The 20,061-nt window shown below is 40.2% G+C and overlaps 1 protein-coding gene across 1 annotated transcript in view; it reads right to left on the reverse strand.

The window, feature by feature from the left end:
* Marchf11 (membrane associated ring-CH-type finger 11) overlaps nt 1-20,061 on the reverse strand; it is a 93,488-nt gene that overhangs the window by 11,432 nt on the left and 61,995 nt on the right. The window contains exon 3 of the mRNA XM_057790003.1: nt 7,701-7,893. Within this exon, the coding sequence (XP_057645986.1) occupies nt 7,701-7,893 (193 nt within the window). The remainder of the gene's footprint in view (nt 1-7,700; nt 7,894-20,061) is intronic.

The raw sequence follows: 20,061 nt of genomic DNA on the forward strand, positions 1-20,061 counted from the left end.
TTTTCTTATGCCAATTGCTTCATATTTAGTGAAAGCAGTGGAGATGACCCACAGCCTCATTTTGAGTGGAAAATTTTGGTCATTATGAGGGCACCACTGAGGAGGGAACATATTTATGGTCATATTGAAATTTCTTCTTGCCAGAATTATTCATCTTTATTCACATAATACCAAGAGTTAGAAAAATGTACTTTTAAAATTTCCTATTAATATATTAGACCAAATGATTATTTAGTGCTCTGCCTTCCTTCCTCCCTCCCTCTGTGTGTGTGTACAATGTATGTGAACACATACTTATGTGCCACCACAATGGTGTAAAGTCAGAGGATAATTTTCAGTCCTAGCCTTTACACATTTTTTTACAGATTTACTTTCTATGGGTATGAATGTCTTTGCCTGCATGAAATTCTGTACAGCACACACATGAATGTCTTTGCCTGCATGCCCTTCTGTGTAGCACACACATGAATGTCTTTGCCTGCATGCACGTATGTGTAGCACACACATGAATGTCTTTGCCTGCATGCCCTTCTGTGCAGCACACACATGAATGTCTTTGCCTGCATGCACTATGCGCAGCACACACATGCTGGCAGAGAAGGACTTCAGACTCCTTGGAACTGGTGCTGCAAATGGCAGTGATCTGCTCTGTAGGCGCTAGGAACCAAACCTAGGTTCTCTGCAAGAGTAGGAAGTGTTTGTAGCCACTGAGCCATCTCCACTGTCCCTGTCCACAATGGTTTTGAGGCAGGCAAGCGATGATGAGCTACATACATGGCTGCTTTCCTGTCTTCACTCCCATTGCCCACAGGAACAGTGGCTTTACTGGAACCTACTGCCACAGTACAGTATCTGGCATCTTACTGGCAGTCAGAGTAATCAGGTCATCAGGCTTGCGTCACAAGCACATTTACACACTGAACCGTCTCGCTCTCTCTACTTTTAGCTTTCTACCTGGAAAAAATTCACGAAGTGAAATAAAACCACCTGTACAATGAATGGCAATCTAAATTTAAAAGCCAAATAAAAGTATTATATTGACTCGTTAAAACAACTCTTTTATAATATATAAATTATATCTCTAATCCACCCAACCAAACACTGACTTTCATTTATCATTCTTAAACTCTACAGTGAAATGTGAATGCATTGGTGACTGTGACTCAGAGAAACTTCAGTCAGATAGTCAAGTATAAAAAGTGCATTTCAATAGGGCTACCACCACAATTATAGGAATTGTTAGAATTTAAATAACTGTTTTGATTGAAAATCTAGGTGAATAAAAGTTTATTTGGAGTAAAATGAGCCTCCTGCCTAAGAAGCATATGTTTCAGTGTTGATTGCACTTGGTACAGCAAGAAGAAAATATTTTGATCTGGTTGCCATTCTAGCACATCCCAGTTTACTTTTTAGAATTCATAGACTTGGAAGCATCCAAAAGCAGCACTGATATGACAGTGTGAATAGTCATATCAAACTCATGTCATTATTTTATATGAGATCAGTTGCATTTAGGGTGTAGACAAAGTCATTGTTGCAAAAGAGACCTGAGAGAGTATGTTGGTTCCTGGTGGGTACATCCAAGTGTGTGTTCAAAGGTGCCTGAGTATGTCAATAGCCCTCCATTCTGCGATCCTGTGCTTTAAATTCAGAAATTAATGGGGAAATAAAAGTAACAGATGAGTATTTTAGCCGGTAAACCAAGTGAGAGAGCAAGGCTGTTTTCTCCAGCTATTTTCAGGCAATGGATTGCACACAGAAACGACAGTCGATGCAGCAGAAGCAGCTGCCCCTGGAGCATCTAAGCGTATTGGGGAAATCACAGCATGAGAGAGTCGGTCGGTGCCACTCTCCATCACCCATGCTCAGCTTCACCTTGGAGAGGAAACGTGGAAATGACACACAGAAAACTTTCTCTGCCTTGTGCATTGCTGTAGGAAAAACGAGCTGCCCACTGGTGTGACCCACGGTGGCCTTGCTTATTTTCTTAGATAAAATGGTCATGATGATTTAATTATAGAAGTGATTTAGAGAAATTGAGTCTAATGTTGTTCTGAATAGCTGAAGCCACCAGTGGCAAAGTCAGAGAATGGTGCTATCCATGGCTGTCAAGGCATGGGAACACAAGAACTTTTTCTTGGTGGGTTCGAAATGGTAAAAGCCATATAGTGCGTTATTTAATGGTATCTTCTAAAATCTAATACACAGGCCTACTGCTCTATTCACACTCTACTCTCAGGATTTTGTCTGAAGAAATGGTTAAAAAACAAATGTCTGCTACCACAGTATCCCTCATGGCAAGAGTGACACTCAACAGAGACGCCACCGTCAGCAGATGGAAGGTGAAGCAAATCGTGGACTAACCAGCAGAGAAGGGTCTTGAGGTCACATTGCTGGTGAAAAGGATTATCTGCTGTTTGTATCTGCAGACCATAAAAATGAACTTCCTCGGAATCTGTGTGTGCATAAGAACAAAATGATCTGGACTGACATTTCCACCAAGGGAACATCACACCCAGAAGAGGGGGTGAGCGAGGTGGCCTTGTGATAACTGAAGGTGCCTCTAGTCTTATTATGTGCATAGCTGGAAACAGTTTAAAGGAACAATGTCAATCCATTTTTAAAAGAAGGGAACAATAATCAGTGCTTTCCATAGTATCCCAGGAAAAAAACAAAACCTATCTTTCAGTCATGGATTTGCCATCAAATTATGGGGTTTATTAGAATTTTTAGAAGTAGGCTTTCTAACTCTGAGATATTACATAAGCAAAGATGCAGTAAGTTTAGCAAGAAGATAGTTCAGGATTATTTGCTGTGGCTACCACAAATAAGTTCTCTCATCGGGGATGCTTATGCAATGACACAGGGCTTCCTTTTCACAGGAAGCTGTGGGAATACCCCTAATAGAGCAAGGCTTTAGTCTGTTGCTTCTACCGTGTGCACATTCTCACTCCTCCTGAAACTGGGATGATTGGGAAATACCTTCATTTCAGATGCCAGTTAATAGACTGACTCCATGTTCTGTCATCTCCTAGAATGCCCAAATTAGTTATTGATAAATTCCTTCCTCTCGCAACGCAGCCTCTGAATCACACAATCAATGGGTGTGTGACCTTTCATTCCCCCTCAAGGTACAATGTGAATGAATCCTCTGGCCAGTGTCCTACCCCTTTCCCCACACTGGCTCTTCCATTCCGGGGTTTCTAACTTCTCCTGGTTCAGGGTGCAAATCTTTCTTGGAAAAACCAGCAAAAGTCTATGTTAGTTTATACTTCTTCCCATGTTATGATCTCTGACTATTCATCTCAGAGACTCAGGCTGTCCTGTGAATGATGATGACCTGAATGGCACCCACTAAATGTTTGCAGGAGATCTCCAAATACCTTTTCATATTTCACTTGTTGGAAACAAACGTGGGCTGTACATAAAAGGTAGGCTGAAATTGCAGTTCATGTATAAACTTCAAAATCTCTCTTCAAGGTTCAGAAAAGGGTACCAGAAAAAGGACAGCTGTCAAGCGTGTCTTATGGTTCCTGGTCTCTCTTTTGGCATCGACCCTCTCTCTCTTTCATACTCTTATCTTAGTTTTTCTGAATCCATTGTCACCTTACTCCTCTCTCAGAACTAAGTCCCTTTATTGTTAAGAACTTCAACCCATGTATTTGAGCAGGGTGAAACTTGTTTGCACTACACTTACAAAATTTCAACTTACACAGTGGCCATTTTGTCACCTAATGGTATTCATTAGCCATATTCGTCAACTTCAATTAATTTAAACAAATCTTAACATAGAATCTAATCTTCTCACATTTTACATGTTAAACAGTCAATCATAACTATATTTATAGTACTCAACAGCACAGATATGGGCCACTTTTATATCTATGGAAAATTTCTACCTTGCAGACATGATCTGAACATTTCAACTTTGACCCTTGGGATAATTTAAAACACTAATAAAAGAAAGATGCTAATCTTAAGAGAGAAGAAAAGTGAATGATTAATAATAAAAATGTATGACAAACCAATTCAATGTATCAAGAAATAAGTAATCAAATGCCCTCAATTAAGGATGTCTTCTGGGGTTTGGGAATTTATCACTTTTGTAGAGGACTTCCCTACCAAGCACAATGCTCTGAATTTATTCCTAGACCCAGAAAACAGGCTCGGAAAAAAATCTTTAAATTTGTGTTTAATGATTCAATTTCTTACACATTTCATAAATCTTTAAATTTGTGTTTAATGATTCACTTTAATTTTTTATTCTATAATAATCACCTGTGTATTTTTCTGGGTTATCTTTTTTCTCTTTTTTTCTTTGTTTTACCCTTTACCTCCCCTCGTCTTGATCCCCCCATCTTTCCCCCACCACACCCCCATCCACTCCCCCAGAGAGGGTAAGGCTTCCCGTGGGGAGTCAACAAAGTCTGATATATCACTCTGAGGCAGGGCCAAGGCCCTCCCCACTGTACCTAGGCTGAGCAAGGCATCCCCTGAATTATTCTCTAAAAGAACATTCAAACTGTTTTTCTTGTTTAAAAATGAGCAAAGTTTGAAAACCTCATAGAAGTCCTTCCAGTGGTTGGAAGGGGGGATTTCTGCTTTGACCAGGCATCAACATTAGCTTGCTTATCTATCACTTCCCCTCCATGCAGTCCCAAAGGAGAGATCACTCCCTGTACCACTGAATGACCATTCACCTGCCTATGGTATCACATTCCATTTTTTTTTTTCAATTACATGTTTACACAGCTATGCTCTCTGTCAAACTAAGTAACAAACCAGGAAAGAAAGTCTCCAAAGAATTAGGCTTTGTAACAGTAATGGGAATATTGATACAGCTTAGGTATGTGTTCTGAGAAATGGAGGCTGGCAAAACTTTTTAAAGAAAAATGAAGGGAAGTAGATAAAATAATTTGAAATAGCAGTCTTTGACCACAGGGATTAAAATCAACTATGCTCAAGGATAGTTACCAAGGGAGGCACCAGTTCAAGGTCAAACAGGGAGCCTGTTTGGCTACAATGTCCTACAGAGGTATTGTCTGTGTGAGTTTGTGCTGGCCTCTGTTCAAAGCTGTGGTTCCATCGTCTTTGGAAACAGTTCTTACCAGGCATAGCATGGACTTGTCTTCTAGGAATTAGTTTTAAGGTGTAATCTATGTGATTGTTGTTAGTGTGTACCTTTAATGAAAAAACATTCAAATTAATTTGTAATATTGGTTGGGGCTAATACTGGACATAATCCAGCTGGCTAATGCATCCTTTACTATCTTACTTCCTCAGTTTCTTAGGGCAAAAAAATAACATTTTCATAGTTCTAAAATAAACTAATTAATGAGGTTGCCAAATGAAATAATATTCCATCTGAATTATTTAAAGTTTTCCAATGCTGCAAATAGATCAGCGAATGATGAGAGCTGGGGTCTGATGAGCCAAAAGACAACAGAATGTGTTTTCAATATTTATAACACAGATAAAATTCACTTTCTAAAATGTCCCTAGAAAATATGGCAACTATTTTTGTTTCTCAGGAATTTGACTTTTATAAGACGAAAGAATATTCAATTTTTAAAAGAGGAGCCCAAACATAGCACTTATTTCCCAAAGATCACTAGTTCACATGCCTATGTTCTTGAAGGCAATTCTAATAGTCTTAATTAAAATGTCGACAGTAATACGTAAAAACTTAGCAATGACTGCACACCGTGAAACTCATAGAAATGATTTCCTACTTCAGAGGCAACTGGTCCTTCTTAGTTTATCAAGGAGTTAGGAAAGGCAGCTAGACTGCCCCTACAGGCTAACTTCTGAGCTTAATGATCAAAGTGTGTGTTTGTTGTGATTAACTTTCTTTCTTAAATTTGTTCTAGTTGGTTCACAAAAAAACCAAAACTGAAGCTATTGATGGACAAACAATGTTCATATTAAGGAGTAAATAAATCTGTCCTCTCCTGAATTTATCCATTATTTATGGTGAAAACTTCCAAAATCCCTTCCTTCAGGCTAAGGAAGTGCTTCCCCTGCAATATCAAAAGCATGTCACATTTTATAACAGACATTGAAGGAATTAACACATTCTCTGAGCTGCTGGAGGGATTTGGTGCTGAAGGGTTTCATTACTCCTCTTTATTTAGAACAATGCCCTAGAGATTAAATTCGATGAGATTTGGAATTTTCAAGCACTTGCATGGGCATTAGCACATTCACTGTAGAGTGCACTCCTGTGTGTGATCAGACTAATTAACCAGGAAGCTGTGCTTAGATTAGCGTCCTCACAACATTTGCCTCCTTCATTTCTTCTTTGAGACTTAACTTTCATCATTTCCTTTCTCGTTAGTCTTGTATTAGTGACAAGGGAAGAAAGGAAGGAAGGAAAGTGGGAATGGTTACATTTTAAGTGTGTATAAGCTTCCTTTTATAAAACAACAGAGGGTATAAAAATTCCTTGTTAACTTTAGACTCTCATAAGTACAGACATTAATTCAAGTGGCAGAGAGTAACTTTGGTGTTTCTGACTAGTGTTTTCATATCCCATCTGCCATTGCCTACTAACCATGGGTTCTTCACAGTCACTGCTGCCTTCATTTAAATTTACATGGTGGAAATCGTTGTTCCATTTTGTGGGTAGAAAGACAGAGCCTCGAGTAAAGGCCGGGATTGGAAACCAAGTCATCTGATCACCCAGGCATCATTTACCGAGGACCTTTGACTCCCCAGGATCCTCACCACTGCAGAAAATGTGGACAACTCAGAGGCTAGCTCCACCTGTCCGGTTTCTGGTTCAGTAGGTCTGGGATGGGCCTGGTGATCAGCATTTCCAATCAGTGACAGGATGCTACTCTTGCCAGTGGTCTGGGGACCACATTTGGAGCAAACTGTTGCTTTCAATCATGGCCACCTTTCCATTTGGTTCTTTTCATGACCCAGGAGGCTGTGAACCAACTCAAAGCTGGCAAATTCTCCTGAATGTCCTTCTCCAGACAGCCTCATGGCATCCCCACCAGCTGTCACCATCACAGTGCCTGCAAGGACACCTCGCACACACACACACCACACAATGTTGCCTAAATCAATTTCTGGTGAGTGGTCCGGTGAACCATAGCCTAACCTTCCAGTGAAGTCTGACTGAGCTACACTTAAGGAAAGGAGGAAGCTTTCCCTCTTCTCACACACTGAATTCATTAAGCACAATGAGAAAAAAAAGATAACAAGGAAAATTTCCCCATGCCCTCAACTTTCCGAGGGGCCATTTATGTTCGCAAAGGAATCTGAGCACCAGTTATGAAGCAGGATTTTTAGGGCACAGTCATCTCTACAAACCCACAATATTGCCGTTGGCAATGGCCATTCTTCCTAAGCTTTGGAAAGGGCACCGGTTTGTTCTTGCTTCTTGGAAACAAGTGGCAATCCTAACATTACTCTCTGTCCCCCACCTATTAATTTCCTCAGCCACTCCATCTTCTTTTTAGTTGCAAAATATGCCACATTCAGTGAACACTAACCTGCTTTCTTTTCTTTTCAAACTACCCTGGAAGCAGCCAAGTTGTGGCAACCTCCTCTTCCTGCCCCAAACATTTAACCGGAAGTCAAGATAATTTATATGGCAACATTCTGAATATATTGGACGCGCTGGCAAAAGTGCAGGTGCTGAAAGAGAGGCGTTACGGACAGGTTGTGAACATTGAACACCGTGGTCTTACCTATGCACACTAGATCCATAAAACCATACATTCCATAGCAGATTTGAAAAAGGATGTCCTTCCTCTGCCACACTGCATAGGGGCTGAAGGCTGACCAGAGGAGCCAAGTCACACTCGCTATTAAGAACAGGGATCCTAGGATTACAGCAATCATCTGAACTTTCTCAACCAGTGTTATAGAAATGCTTTGCCACTAGAAGAGAAACAGAGGCATGTGAGAAAGAGGCCGTGCAGACTCAGACAGTTTACAAAATCACATTCTTAGTGTTGCTCAACATAACGCCAGACCCCTTCTAATTTGATCATCCCCCAAATGGATTTCTCCATCATATCCAGGATAGAAAAACAGAAGAGCAGAAATGATTAATGAATTGTCTTTGACTCCATTCTTGTCATTAATTTGCCATTCTCAAAGTTTAATGTGGTTTTAGTCCAGATAATAATACCGAGTGTGAATGGTTTAAGAATACTTGGTACCTGGAAATCATATACCCACATGAAAAATAAATACCTTCTGACAATACACAATGAGGATTCCTCTGTCTCATGCTGTTTGCTCCTTCACAGATTTGGTTTTAAAGAAAGGAAAAAATTCTTTCTTGTTGTTGTAGAAGAATGTAAAAATAGCAAATAAAATATATGTGATCAAATTGAAATTAAGAAAAAGTAATCATACAGGAGTCACAAATCTGCTCTTATCTGTTGATGGGGTAACTCATGTTCTCAGACATAATTGCTCTTACTAGCAGTGGGTAAGCCATGGAGCATTCTTATCAAGATTTAGAATTTGTAAACCAATGGCAGATCTTAGAAACACTTGGAAGCAAAGCAGCTCACAGTATTCAATGAAGAGTGACTTAGTAGAGCCTAGGTATCAGTATTTGAAAGGAATTACAGGGGCTGACAATATCCTTCAGTGATTCTATTAGGTTGAGAAGATCAATTAATCATGTTCTCGCTTTTATATGCTTGAGGAACATACAAGACAAAAAATGGTTGACCCAGAAGCAATAAAACGCATAAGAATCTACTCAGTCTGTGGAGGAAAGGCCTGGCTCTTGTCACTTTGGGCTCATTAAAAAACCTTTCCCAAAGGAGCTCAACCTAATATGTCCATTAAATAAATCTGAGTTTTCATAAAACTCATACTTACCTTAAGTCTGCATATACATGTCTCTAACTGCAAATCGACCTCACTTGTAATTTCCCTCTGCATTCTCTTTTCCTCCTCCCCTTTTCACAGATACCTCATCAGCAGATAACCAAATAATCCACTTGTAATATTTTAAATTGGAACTTAACCTCCAGTATTTACACATATATTATTGAATTCTCTGTTATTATGGGTTAAATATCAACATACATTTAAAATAGTACTCTATAGTCATTTACGTAACAGAAAACAGAATGAACTGACAGTAAACAATTGTTCACTGTGCTAAACATATTCTTCATTTTAGTGTGGGTTTTTCTTTTATAACTAACACATATGAAAATAATAATAAACTATTGTGTATTATTTCCTTTTTATAAGTTAACGGAGTTGCATTTCAAGTGCATTTTTGCTTTTTCCCTTAGCTTCCTGATGTAATTAGAAACACATTAATCCCACCTGCTAGGGATTTAATGGCAAAGCATCTCAAGCTTGTTGTCACGTGGAAAGCGGCACTGTAACTGGTTCTTATTTACCGTGGGTTTATGTTAAAATTTGCCTTAAGTACAGCAACACAGGAAGCAGCACAGAAAGCCACCATGCATCCTAAATGGAGGCAGCCACATCTACATGCAGGATCTTCCCCTGAACCCATCCCTTCGGGTAAACACAAACACAACATAAAACAAAGCATACATTTGGGGGGTTTGCTTGTCAGACAAGTCCTCTATCATAGCACTGAATTCACAGTTCTCTTGCTGCACAGACTCTTGACCACTGTGGAATACACCCACCACAACTGGCTCTAAAGTAACTCATACTTTTAAGTTCACAGAGCAATGGTGGTGGTGGTGGTGGTGGTGGTGGTGGTGGTAGTGGTGGTGGTAGTGGTCATGGGGTGTATGTGTGTCTGGTGATGGTGGTGGTGGGGTGTGTCTGGTGGTGGTGGTGGTGGTGTGTGTGTGTGTGTGTGTCTGGTGGTGGTGATGTGTCTGTTTGTGTGTATGTATGTGTGTCTGTGTATCTGTGTGTGTACTTAATTTTCATCTGGAGGTTCATATACCAAGGAGAAAGGACTGACTCACAGGACTCTTGGATAACCAAAAGTAGGATTCAGCGAGTATGTTCTTTTACACTGGTATATATTGTTCTTTTTCCAATAATCTGTGTAACAAAAGAGTGGAATTTTTAGGTTGAAGAGTTCAGTGTCAGTTAAGTCATCATACTCAGCTTTGGTTAGACCTTGTCTGAAGGACAACCTTCTAACCTAGGAGATATGCCCCTCACTGGCAGAGAAACAAAATGGGTAAAGGGACACTTTCAGGATCAAGAAATACAGATGCTTCATGCTTGTCTGATTGAGGCCAAATTTAAGGTGGCTTATTGTGTGAATGCCTGTAGTTTGAAGGAATGTGTATAGGCTCATGAGAGCAACCACGGGGAAGCAAATTGATCACGCTGCCCTGGGAGGGTCATCTATGTGCTGTTATAACAGAAATTTACTATTCCCTGAGATTTTTCAAATTTAAAGAAGGATAAACCATATATAGTCTATAAGGAATCCTCTGTAAGTTTCTGGTATCACTCTGTGAGTAACTCAACTTTCTCCATTAACAACACAAACTTTCCAGTATGTTCCTCATGTGCTGATGAGCACTAAATGTCACATTGCTTTACTGAACAGCTAGTGAGGACAAACACTGTCAAAGGCAGAGTTCTGGAATGTGGTCATGCGTACAGGGGCTTCTTTTGACATAGGAACATCATCTTGGTAGTTTCTTTGCTCTCCCTTGACAACTCCCTCATATTTCTAGAGTTAACTACAAAAGGAGAGAGAGTTGCCTCATTTCTCCCATAGAAATAATAGATCTAGCTTCTATGGTAGGGAATACAGCCAGCATCATTGCTCTCAGAAGTAGGAGAGTATCCATAGTTTCTGCTCAGAGACCACGAGACAAAAATAAAAAAGTAGATGATGATGACCATCTTGGGACCTGTCTTTCCACCTCATGGTATCTAAACTGACTAAACTTCAGTTTGTGAAACATCTGAAACTTGAGCTAGTTTTCAATGGTGAAACATAATTGTCTCCTCTGGATATACCATCGTAGTGCATGCCTGAAAGCCCAGAATTCAGAGAAGGAAGGAAACTGCCATAAAACTGAGCCAACCTGGTATGCTAAGTAACTTCTGGAATAACTAGAACTCCATAATGAGACCTTGTCTCAAAAGGATGTTTTCCTCATATACTCCCTTTGTCCCTCTCTCCTCTCTCTCTCTTCCTCCCATCCTCTCTCTCTCTCTCTCTCTCTCTCTCTCTCTCTCTTTCTCTCTCTCTCTCTCTCTCTCTCTCTCTCCCATGTTTTTTACTGACTTCATGCCATTAATGTGTAGAAAGATGATGCACCAGTCCCTAAATCAGTTTCCCATACTTAATGTTATTTGATTTTTAGTCCATGAGACTTGATTCACAGTCTTAAAAACTATTTGTATCTATACAACAAACTACTATTTCTTTAAGAATTGGAAGCAAGAAGGTCCTCTGTTGGATGTTTAACCTCACTTAATGTCCTGGAGATAACTTAGTAATAATAACTTCCATTCATTTAGGACAACATGTGGCTGTCATCTTGCATTAACTCACTGAATTACCATAGCAACTCTGTGAGAGCAGCAATCATCACTTTAAAGAGAAGTGAATGTGAGCAGAAATGACAAGATACTTAATATTGATTACTAACTTGACAGGATTGATAATCACTTAGGAGACGCCTCTGGGCCTGACTGTGAAGGATTATATTGATTAGGTTAGTCTTTGGTCATGTCTGTGAGGGATTACATTGATTAGGTTAACTATGGTGGGAGAGTCACCATTCCCTGCTCTTGGTCTTTGACCGCATAGAAAGGGAAAAACTAGCTGAGTACAGTAATTTGTCATTCTCTGATTCCTAACTGCAGAAGCAATGTGATCAGCTACCACACGTGTCTGCATGGTGTGTGTCAGAATAAACCTTTTCACCCTTAAGTTGCTTTTGACAGAATATTTTATTACAGGAGCAGGGAAAATAATTAAGACATAAAATTGATGCCAGCAGTGGCATCGTTATTGTGATAAACCTCACTGAGCATGAGGTCTCTAGGCCTCTACAACTATTCTGTGAATGAAATGTGGATGAGCTTGGAGTTTGTGCTTCAGACCCCCTGCATGCTTCCACCTGAGCATGGTTGGTTATTCCGGTGGGGGCTTGGAAGACAAGGATACTAAAACAAATGTACATAGCAGAGGCCCCCCAGTTCATGAGTTTTGGGGAGGGAACAGGAACTGAACTAGGAGGCTATGTGTGATATTTTGACCAAGAACCTGTCTTCATTCTGCCAGTGTTCTGAGAAGATGATTATAGTTGAATTTAAAGATGATGAACTAATCTGTTTGCTGGAGGACATTTCAAATCAGCAGAACATTTCAAGTTTGAACATAGCTGATGAGGTTTTATGGTTCTTATCCATTCTGTAGTAAAAAAAGAATAAATATTGAACAGATAGATATTAAAAATGTTCAGATTATTGAGGAAGAGAATGACTTAAAGAAGTTAAAGAGGGTTGCAGTTCTTAAAGAAAAACACCCCAATCTTCACAGGAACAGTAGGACACGTGTCTCAAGAGCATCCTTCCTCCCACCAAATGCAGCTCAAGAGGGTCCCTGACTCATGAAAGGGATTTCCTGAGCCAGTGTTTCCCCATGATCAGCACAGAGACATTTACATATCTGTGTCCCAGATAGGCCTGGCTACATCTCAAACTGATGGAATTGGCAGCAGCACCAAGGTGATACCATCTTCAAGGATGTGACATTTGCAAGACTGGAGTATCATAGCAAGCAAGTAAGGCAATGTGATGTGGGAATGTCATCTCTCTATCTGTTGCTTTCATTGATTAATTAATAAAGAAACTGCTTGGCCTTTGATAGGCCAGCCCTTAGGTGGGTGGAGTAGACAGAAACAGAGTGCTGGGAGAAAGAAGCCGAGTCAGGCAGTTGCCATAGCTCTCCTCTCTGAGATGGATGCAGGTTAAGAATATTCCTGGTAAGACACCACCTCATGGTGCTACACTCAATAGAAATGGGTTAATCAAGATGTGAGCGTTAGCCAGTAAGAGGCTAGAGCTAACGGGCCAAGCAGTGTTTAAAAGAATACAATTTGTGTGTTATTATTTCCAGAGCTAAGCTAGCCATGAGGGAGCTGAGCGGGAACACAGCACTGCGCTCCACACAACAGCAATGTGTGAAGGAATGTGTCAGAATCCAAGCGAGGAGCATTTGGAGGACATTATGCAGCATTGTGAAGATGAAGTCTAAATTGCAATGGAGACCCCAGAGAGATGAAGACGACAGAACAAAGAGGTGTCTACGTAGGAAAGTTGCATGCACGGAAGGGAATAAAGTCAAAGGAGAGGCTATGTGTACTGCGGGTGATAGAGCTGTGATAGTGGGCTACCTAAGCTTTGGCTGCTCCGATGGTTCTATCACAGGCTCAGGACGCTAGAACTGGAGCTACAGGACTTAGTGCTTCTCCTACTGGATTTCAATCCTGCTTTTGTCCCATTATTACTTGGTTTACCTCCATACTTCCCTTTCAGAAATGGGCATGTTCATTCATTGCTGTTGTAGGTAGGAAGTATGTACTGACTTATTTTGAATTTCATAATTAAAAGATTGCCTTGAATATCAGATGAGACTTGAACCTTGGATTTGTAAACTGTTAGAATGATTAAAGACAGTAAAGATGTTTAAAGCTAAAGTCAATGTGCTTCTACATTATATGGCATGCCATGAGCCACATAGGTATAAAATTTTGGCTTAAAGGTGTTGTTTGGATGTCAAGTGGGCAAAGTGTAGAGCTGTGTTAATGTTGACTATTGACATGATTTAGAATCACCTAGGAGGCAAGCCTCTGGGCAGGAAGGCAAGTAATTATCTTAACTAGGTTAACTGAGGTCTGAAGTTGCAGCCTAAAAGTAGGCAGTGTCATTCACTTGGCTCAAGTCCTGGGCTGTACAAAGTGGAAACACATGGCTGTTCTTGAACATTCATTGTTCTCTCCCCCTTGATGGTGGAATCTATAACCAGCTTCTCCAAACGACTGCCACCAGGGCTGCACCCTTGAACTGCAAATAAGATAAACCAGGGCTGTACCCTTGAACTGCAAAGAAGATAAGCCTTTTATCCATTAGTTGACCTTCGTCACAGTATTTTTTTTATCAAATAAGGAAGGAAGGAAAAGAATATACACATATATTTACATGTCATATATATGAATATATATGTATGTATACATATATGTGTATATATATATGACAGGAAGCTACAATTTTCCTAAGCTTATCCCATTTAGGACTAGAAAAGAGGCAAAAGCTCAGGCAGTCTGACTCTGGCAATTTTACTGTTAACATGTTACATTTTATAATTCTAGTGAATTTTAAAACAATTTCATATATCCTCTATATACTCTTCTATGCAGCGCTGTGACATGCCTGTGCTAATACTCCAGTGCTGTTGCCTGTGGTTTGCTGGAAGAACAATCCAGCTGGGTTTGTGACTGAACACTGTTCCCTGTTCTTCCAGGCAACCCTAGATCCACATTCCTAAGGGAAGGGGGGCTGAGCCTGTAAATCCCATCAAAGAGACCTCTTCAGGTGAACATGAATTCTCCCTGCTTGGCGCACAGTTGCTACAGAATGTAAGGAGAGGTGATTGGAGAAGAGCAAGAGAGGGAGAATGGGGGATAGGAGGAAGTTCATTTTCCTCCGTTCTCTCAGATGTTATTCATCACTTTAGGGATCGAACATGTTTCTTCTCCTTCTCATTCTCCTTCATTTTTGACTCTGTTTCTCGCCAATTCCCACTGAGCTCTAAAGCCATCTCCACTACCAAAGCCAAATAATGACTCTTCTTTTATGACCCTCACATCCACTATTTATCCATCTGTTTAATGCCCGTTATTTCTTACTTCAATCACAGACAGCACTATGGTCTCTATATCTTGCACAGACCACAGGTTTCGTGATGGTCGAAGCTGAAACTTACACCCTCATGTTCACCACACTGTTGAACCCACCCACCAGTGCCTGGAAATATGGGCTACTGAAAGGGGTTTCTGCCATCCGTGTGACCCGCAAGGGATCATTCTTTTCAAGCCCATCATCCTCAAGTCCTAGATCTTGCCAAACCACCAGTGAATGCAGATTTGTCCCTAAAAACACAAGTTATTTCCAAATTTCCCTTTCTGCTTCCCATGTCTCCTCTCATCCTTTCTCTACTTGTTTGAGCCTGTACCTTAAAAGAAGAAAAACACAGACACAATCACAACAATCACAGTAAAGGCTGAGAGAAGGTAAACCATGGCCAGCAAAGGCAGCTTAGCACAGGGCCAGCTCAGACTGACGCAAACTCTCTCAGGAGCATCCCCAGTGCTTTCCAAGTCTGAGATATTCCCACATAAGAAAGAGAATCTCAGGGAGTCAAACCTCTTTAATTTGAACTAATTTTGAAAAATTGGAAAAAATAAACTCACATTAGAAATTATGTCTCCTCTGAACAGGACCTCTTTAGAGGTGCTTTTATTTGTTCCAAAAAGATACTGACCACACATACAGCCAGAATTAGTAGCACTGTGTGAGGGTCCATATAGGTCACTCTTCTTAGAAAATAATGTTAATGTCTCTAAAACTATAATAACAATGATCTTACACTCAGCTCTATTACTGAGAAGACAAGATACAAAGAAAATTCTAGGAATTTTCTATAAAACATGACAGGAAACCAACTCAAAACAAGGTCTAAAGTTTCCTTCTGTAGAAATGACTTCCAACCAGTAAAACATGTTTGTTGTCTAGGAAACCACTTAAGAGATGTGTCTCCATCCTGTTATCTAAAAGAGTTAAGGCATTTTCTAACTTAAGAGGCCAGTTTGCTCCTGGGAAAAAAAACAAAAACAAAAACAAAAAAAAAAAAACATGTGCTCAGAGAAAAGCAGCCTGGACTTGGAGAGCACAGTCCCGTTCGGTGAGCATTAAATCACTGAATCCCAAGTACTGTGTCATCTTTGTTTCTACAAGGAAGGCCAGATATAAATCATAAGCTCATGAGCCTGTAGTCAATGACAGGTGGGGTTATTCGCAGGGCTGCTAGAGAGAGCATCTGTTCCTAAGGGGTTTAGATGGTATCTATTTTCAATCACCTTGGCATGGTGTTTAGACTGCAGTCCTAGAGTTAGGATTGAAAACACGGGCAGAGAACTTGCTACTGTGGAATCAGAGTGACAGGAAGATGCAATGTCGCCTTGATTACAGGTCCTATTCGTCATAGAGTTTTTTATAGGCTGCAAGATAGAAGTGGCTTCATGGATTGAACCAGGTCTTCTCTGCTAGAAAAGTATCTTCATTAACTTTTCAAAGCTGAAATAAAATCAGACAAAAGAAAGCTGAAACCTGAGAAACTTCTAGAAGATGATCAGAAAACATAACTATACTTTTGGAAAAGTTAACAGCAACTTGCAATCATTGACTTCTTGTCAATCAATTCCATACTATATATGAAATAGACAGGTGCAATGGGGGGGGGGGACAATCACTTTCTCAAAACTGGCAGATGGAGAAGAGGAATGCATGGATAGCTTGATAGGTTATGTAGTCCACGCTACCCCTTGAACCTTTTACGCGTCTCAGACTTGTTTTTCTCCCTAAATCCCCTTGTCTTAGTGTCTTGGGCACTAGTGCACCACATTCAGCTCTGAACCAAAGTGTTTAAACATGACTGCCATGCTATTCCTCAAAGAAATTAAAGACTCAAGTGAATTACAGTTAAAGATTGAGATGTACTGTTTTTAGGTAGTTATTCTTTCCAATTTTAAATTCTAAATAAAAGGGATTTGAAATGTTATCATGAAGACAGTTTCTTTGCTATTTATCATATATTTACTCATTTAAAATGATCATCTGTCAAGAAGTACCAATCATTCCAATTTTTATTCTCTTGAATAACAAGAGAAAATCAAAGCTCCAAATCTCTGATTGGGTTGAAATTTCTCTAAGAACCAGACAGGTGGAAAAATCTCTGAGCCTACTTTCCTATGTGAAAACTGTCTTCATTCTAATCTCTTGGCTACTAGAAAGTCATGCAATTGACAGACACTGTAAACTGTCACTTTATTTAACTAAAATGCCTAGACCCAAGTCATATGATCAGAAAAATAAAGCAAGAGGGGAACAGGTTACTCAAGTGTTCCAGATATGAGAATCTTATCTCATATCTGGATATGAGATAGATATCTCATATCTAATAGAGTGGAATATTATCCACTCTATTAGATAATATTCAGAAAGTCAAAGAGACGTTGTCTTCCAGATACCTGGAAATCTCAGAGCAGAATAGATGAGGACAGGAAGGAATTTGGCTCAAATCATTTGCAGAGGGGATGCACAATATGGGTGAGGACAAAGGAAATCTATAAGCCTGAAAAGTTCCAAATTCAAGCCTAGAAGAAGGCAGAATCAGTGTGAGATGGAGGTTGGGTTATGAAATGAGTCAAGGCAAGCAGAGGATGGGGACTTGGATCAGAGAGGGTGCTACCCAGGGAGCATCTGTGAAGAACCAGAGACCAGAACAACTATTGCAGGAATCAAATGAGCCCATCAGGGTGGTGTCTACCCACAGTTACCCCCAAGGAAATTTGACCTTAATTTACAGGCCAATTATTTGAGAATAGTTGAAGGGTCCTTTAGCCACAATTTGGAAGCTTGTTAAGAAAAAGCATATGTATTCCTCCATTATTTTCTCCTAATTCCCAAAGAACTATCCATAGCTCATATTTCTCACTTGATTGTCCAGATAATTTTTAGATTTTCATACACTGGTCAAGGTCCTATGTATCTAATATATGTATGTATGTATATAGATATAGATATAGATATATTCAGTTCTTGAAATATTGTGCTACATTTTCCCTCCCTGCCTAATTTTTTATATCATGTTACATCTGTCTAACATCAGTAGCCTTGATCTCGCCACACATGATTTAAAGGTGTGTGCCGGTTCATGGTGCATGCTTGTCCTATTACTCCTCTAAATAGTCAATTATGTTTACCTGTTGGGCACCCAGGAGCCCTAAATAACATGTAAGACTATAGATGGGCTGAGTTCTTCTCCCCACAAAGATGCAAGAACTGTCTCTGCTAAAGGAGACTATTACAATTTTCAGTGTTTCCAAATTTGCTTTTCCACAGAATTTCCACTGCTGGCAGCTGCCTTATCATCACAGTTCATGCAGAACGTGCACTGAGTATTCTGTTAGTGGGCAGAGCGGTGCCCTTGGTAATGAGGAGTGACAGCAGAAGGCAGACAGCCACTTCTGTGGGATTTTTACGATGCTTTCGTCTCTTGCCCATGGAAAGGCAACATAATGTGGTAGGATAAAGATTAGAGGCTAAGGAAGTGGCCCCAAAACCAAGTACTTCACCTCGTTGAGACCTCAGTGGCATTCTATGTGAATGACACTTGATAATTGCTATTGTCACAGTTTGGATATGGTTTTCATATGCTGGAAATTTTATAAGAGAAAGACTGTGCAGTGTGTATTAATATACTTAGAAATATGTATGTATATACACATACATGTAGTATATAACAACAATTTAAAAAGAGGCCACAGATTTGAAAGAAAGCAAGGAGAAATGTATGGAAGGGTTCGGAGGGAGGGAGTGGAAGAGAGAAAGCAAGGAGGAATGTATGGAAGGGTTCGGAGGGAGGGAGTGGAAGGGAGAAATGATGTGATTGCATTGTAATGTCAAAAATACATATTAAAGCCTTTTTTTTTTTAAAGGAAGCTATATTCCCAGAGGAGTAATGCATGTCTTACCCAGCCAGTTCTCCTGAGTGAGAGCAGTTATAAGAAGAGGAAGCCTGGCCCTGCAATCTCCTCTGTAAATGCTCCTGATAATATGATGCTATTTACCTGGAGAAACTCTCAAGAGGACGAAAAGATAGGGCCACCTGATCCAGAGCGTCAACCTCCAAAACTGTGAGTTCAATATTTTCTTAATAAAGCACTCAGCCTTAGGCATTTTGTTATATCAAATCAATAAATAAAAGGGAACTAAGAACTAAGACAGTTATCTCAGAAAAGCTCTACGCTTATGTCATCATAATGAGCTCTGCTTCCCTAAACAGAGGGCTGGGGACTGGATCAATGGGAGAAGACCACAGAGAGACTGAGCCCTAAGGAAAGACACAGTCTGTAAGGTGGGGGGTGATTCTGTAGCATCTACTGCATGCAACTGGACTTTGCTTTAGTTCCAGGTTTGAGAAGTCACACTATGGCTTCACACCACCAATGTAAAAGTACACATAGAATTTTCATACACACACACACACAAACACACACCCCCCTCGTACACCTTTTTAAGACCAAAACATAAACATCCATTCAAAGTGCATTTGTCAATTGCCTGGCATATGTAGTTTGTATAGAAATTACTAACTTTGTGAAAACTTCCTATTCTCAGGAGATTATAAGCCTGGGTATGTATACTCATGGAGAAGATAAGTATGATACTTAGTAATGGGACATATTTCCTTTTATGTGGCCATCAGGGAGGGGAAGCTTCCAGAAAAAGTAACCTGAATCACCTTAGGAGGATGAGTAAGAGAGTTTGGTGAAGAAGTCCCTGTAGTCTTGTGGGGAGGGTGACATATTTGGAAGGACACTGGTGGGAAAACAATAAGGTTTCTTGCTAGAAAGCAGGAAGTAAGGAGTAAAGTGCTGGAGGGTTTCCACCATCGATCACAGCTTGGGTCTTTACCACAAAGCACGGAGCATCACAAAAGCACAACAGTGCCATGGCTCTGGATGTGACAGGGTGACACAGAGATGCCTCCTGCCTAGATCAACCTTGCTCCTTCTCTTTCTTCCAAGGAAAAATGGTGCATCCCACCCCAAGTGCTCTTCTGTCTCAGGGCTCTTGCAACCACGGAGTGCCAATCATTTCTCTATCCCTGTCAGTAAGGGAACACGTTTTGATCAACAGTACATGACAAGAATGAGCCTGTGTCTACCCCAAAAAAGACTGTCCCTGTGTAGCCAACCTGAATTTCCTAGGTTTTAGAAACCGCAGCAGTTAACAAATCTGACTTCCTTCAAACTGGCTCAGGTTATG

The sequence above is a fragment of the Chionomys nivalis genome, chromosome 15, assembly GCF_950005125.1.
Source record: "Chionomys nivalis chromosome 15, mChiNiv1.1, whole genome shotgun sequence".
NCBI classification, from domain to species: domain Eukaryota; kingdom Metazoa; phylum Chordata; class Mammalia; order Rodentia; family Cricetidae; genus Chionomys; species Chionomys nivalis.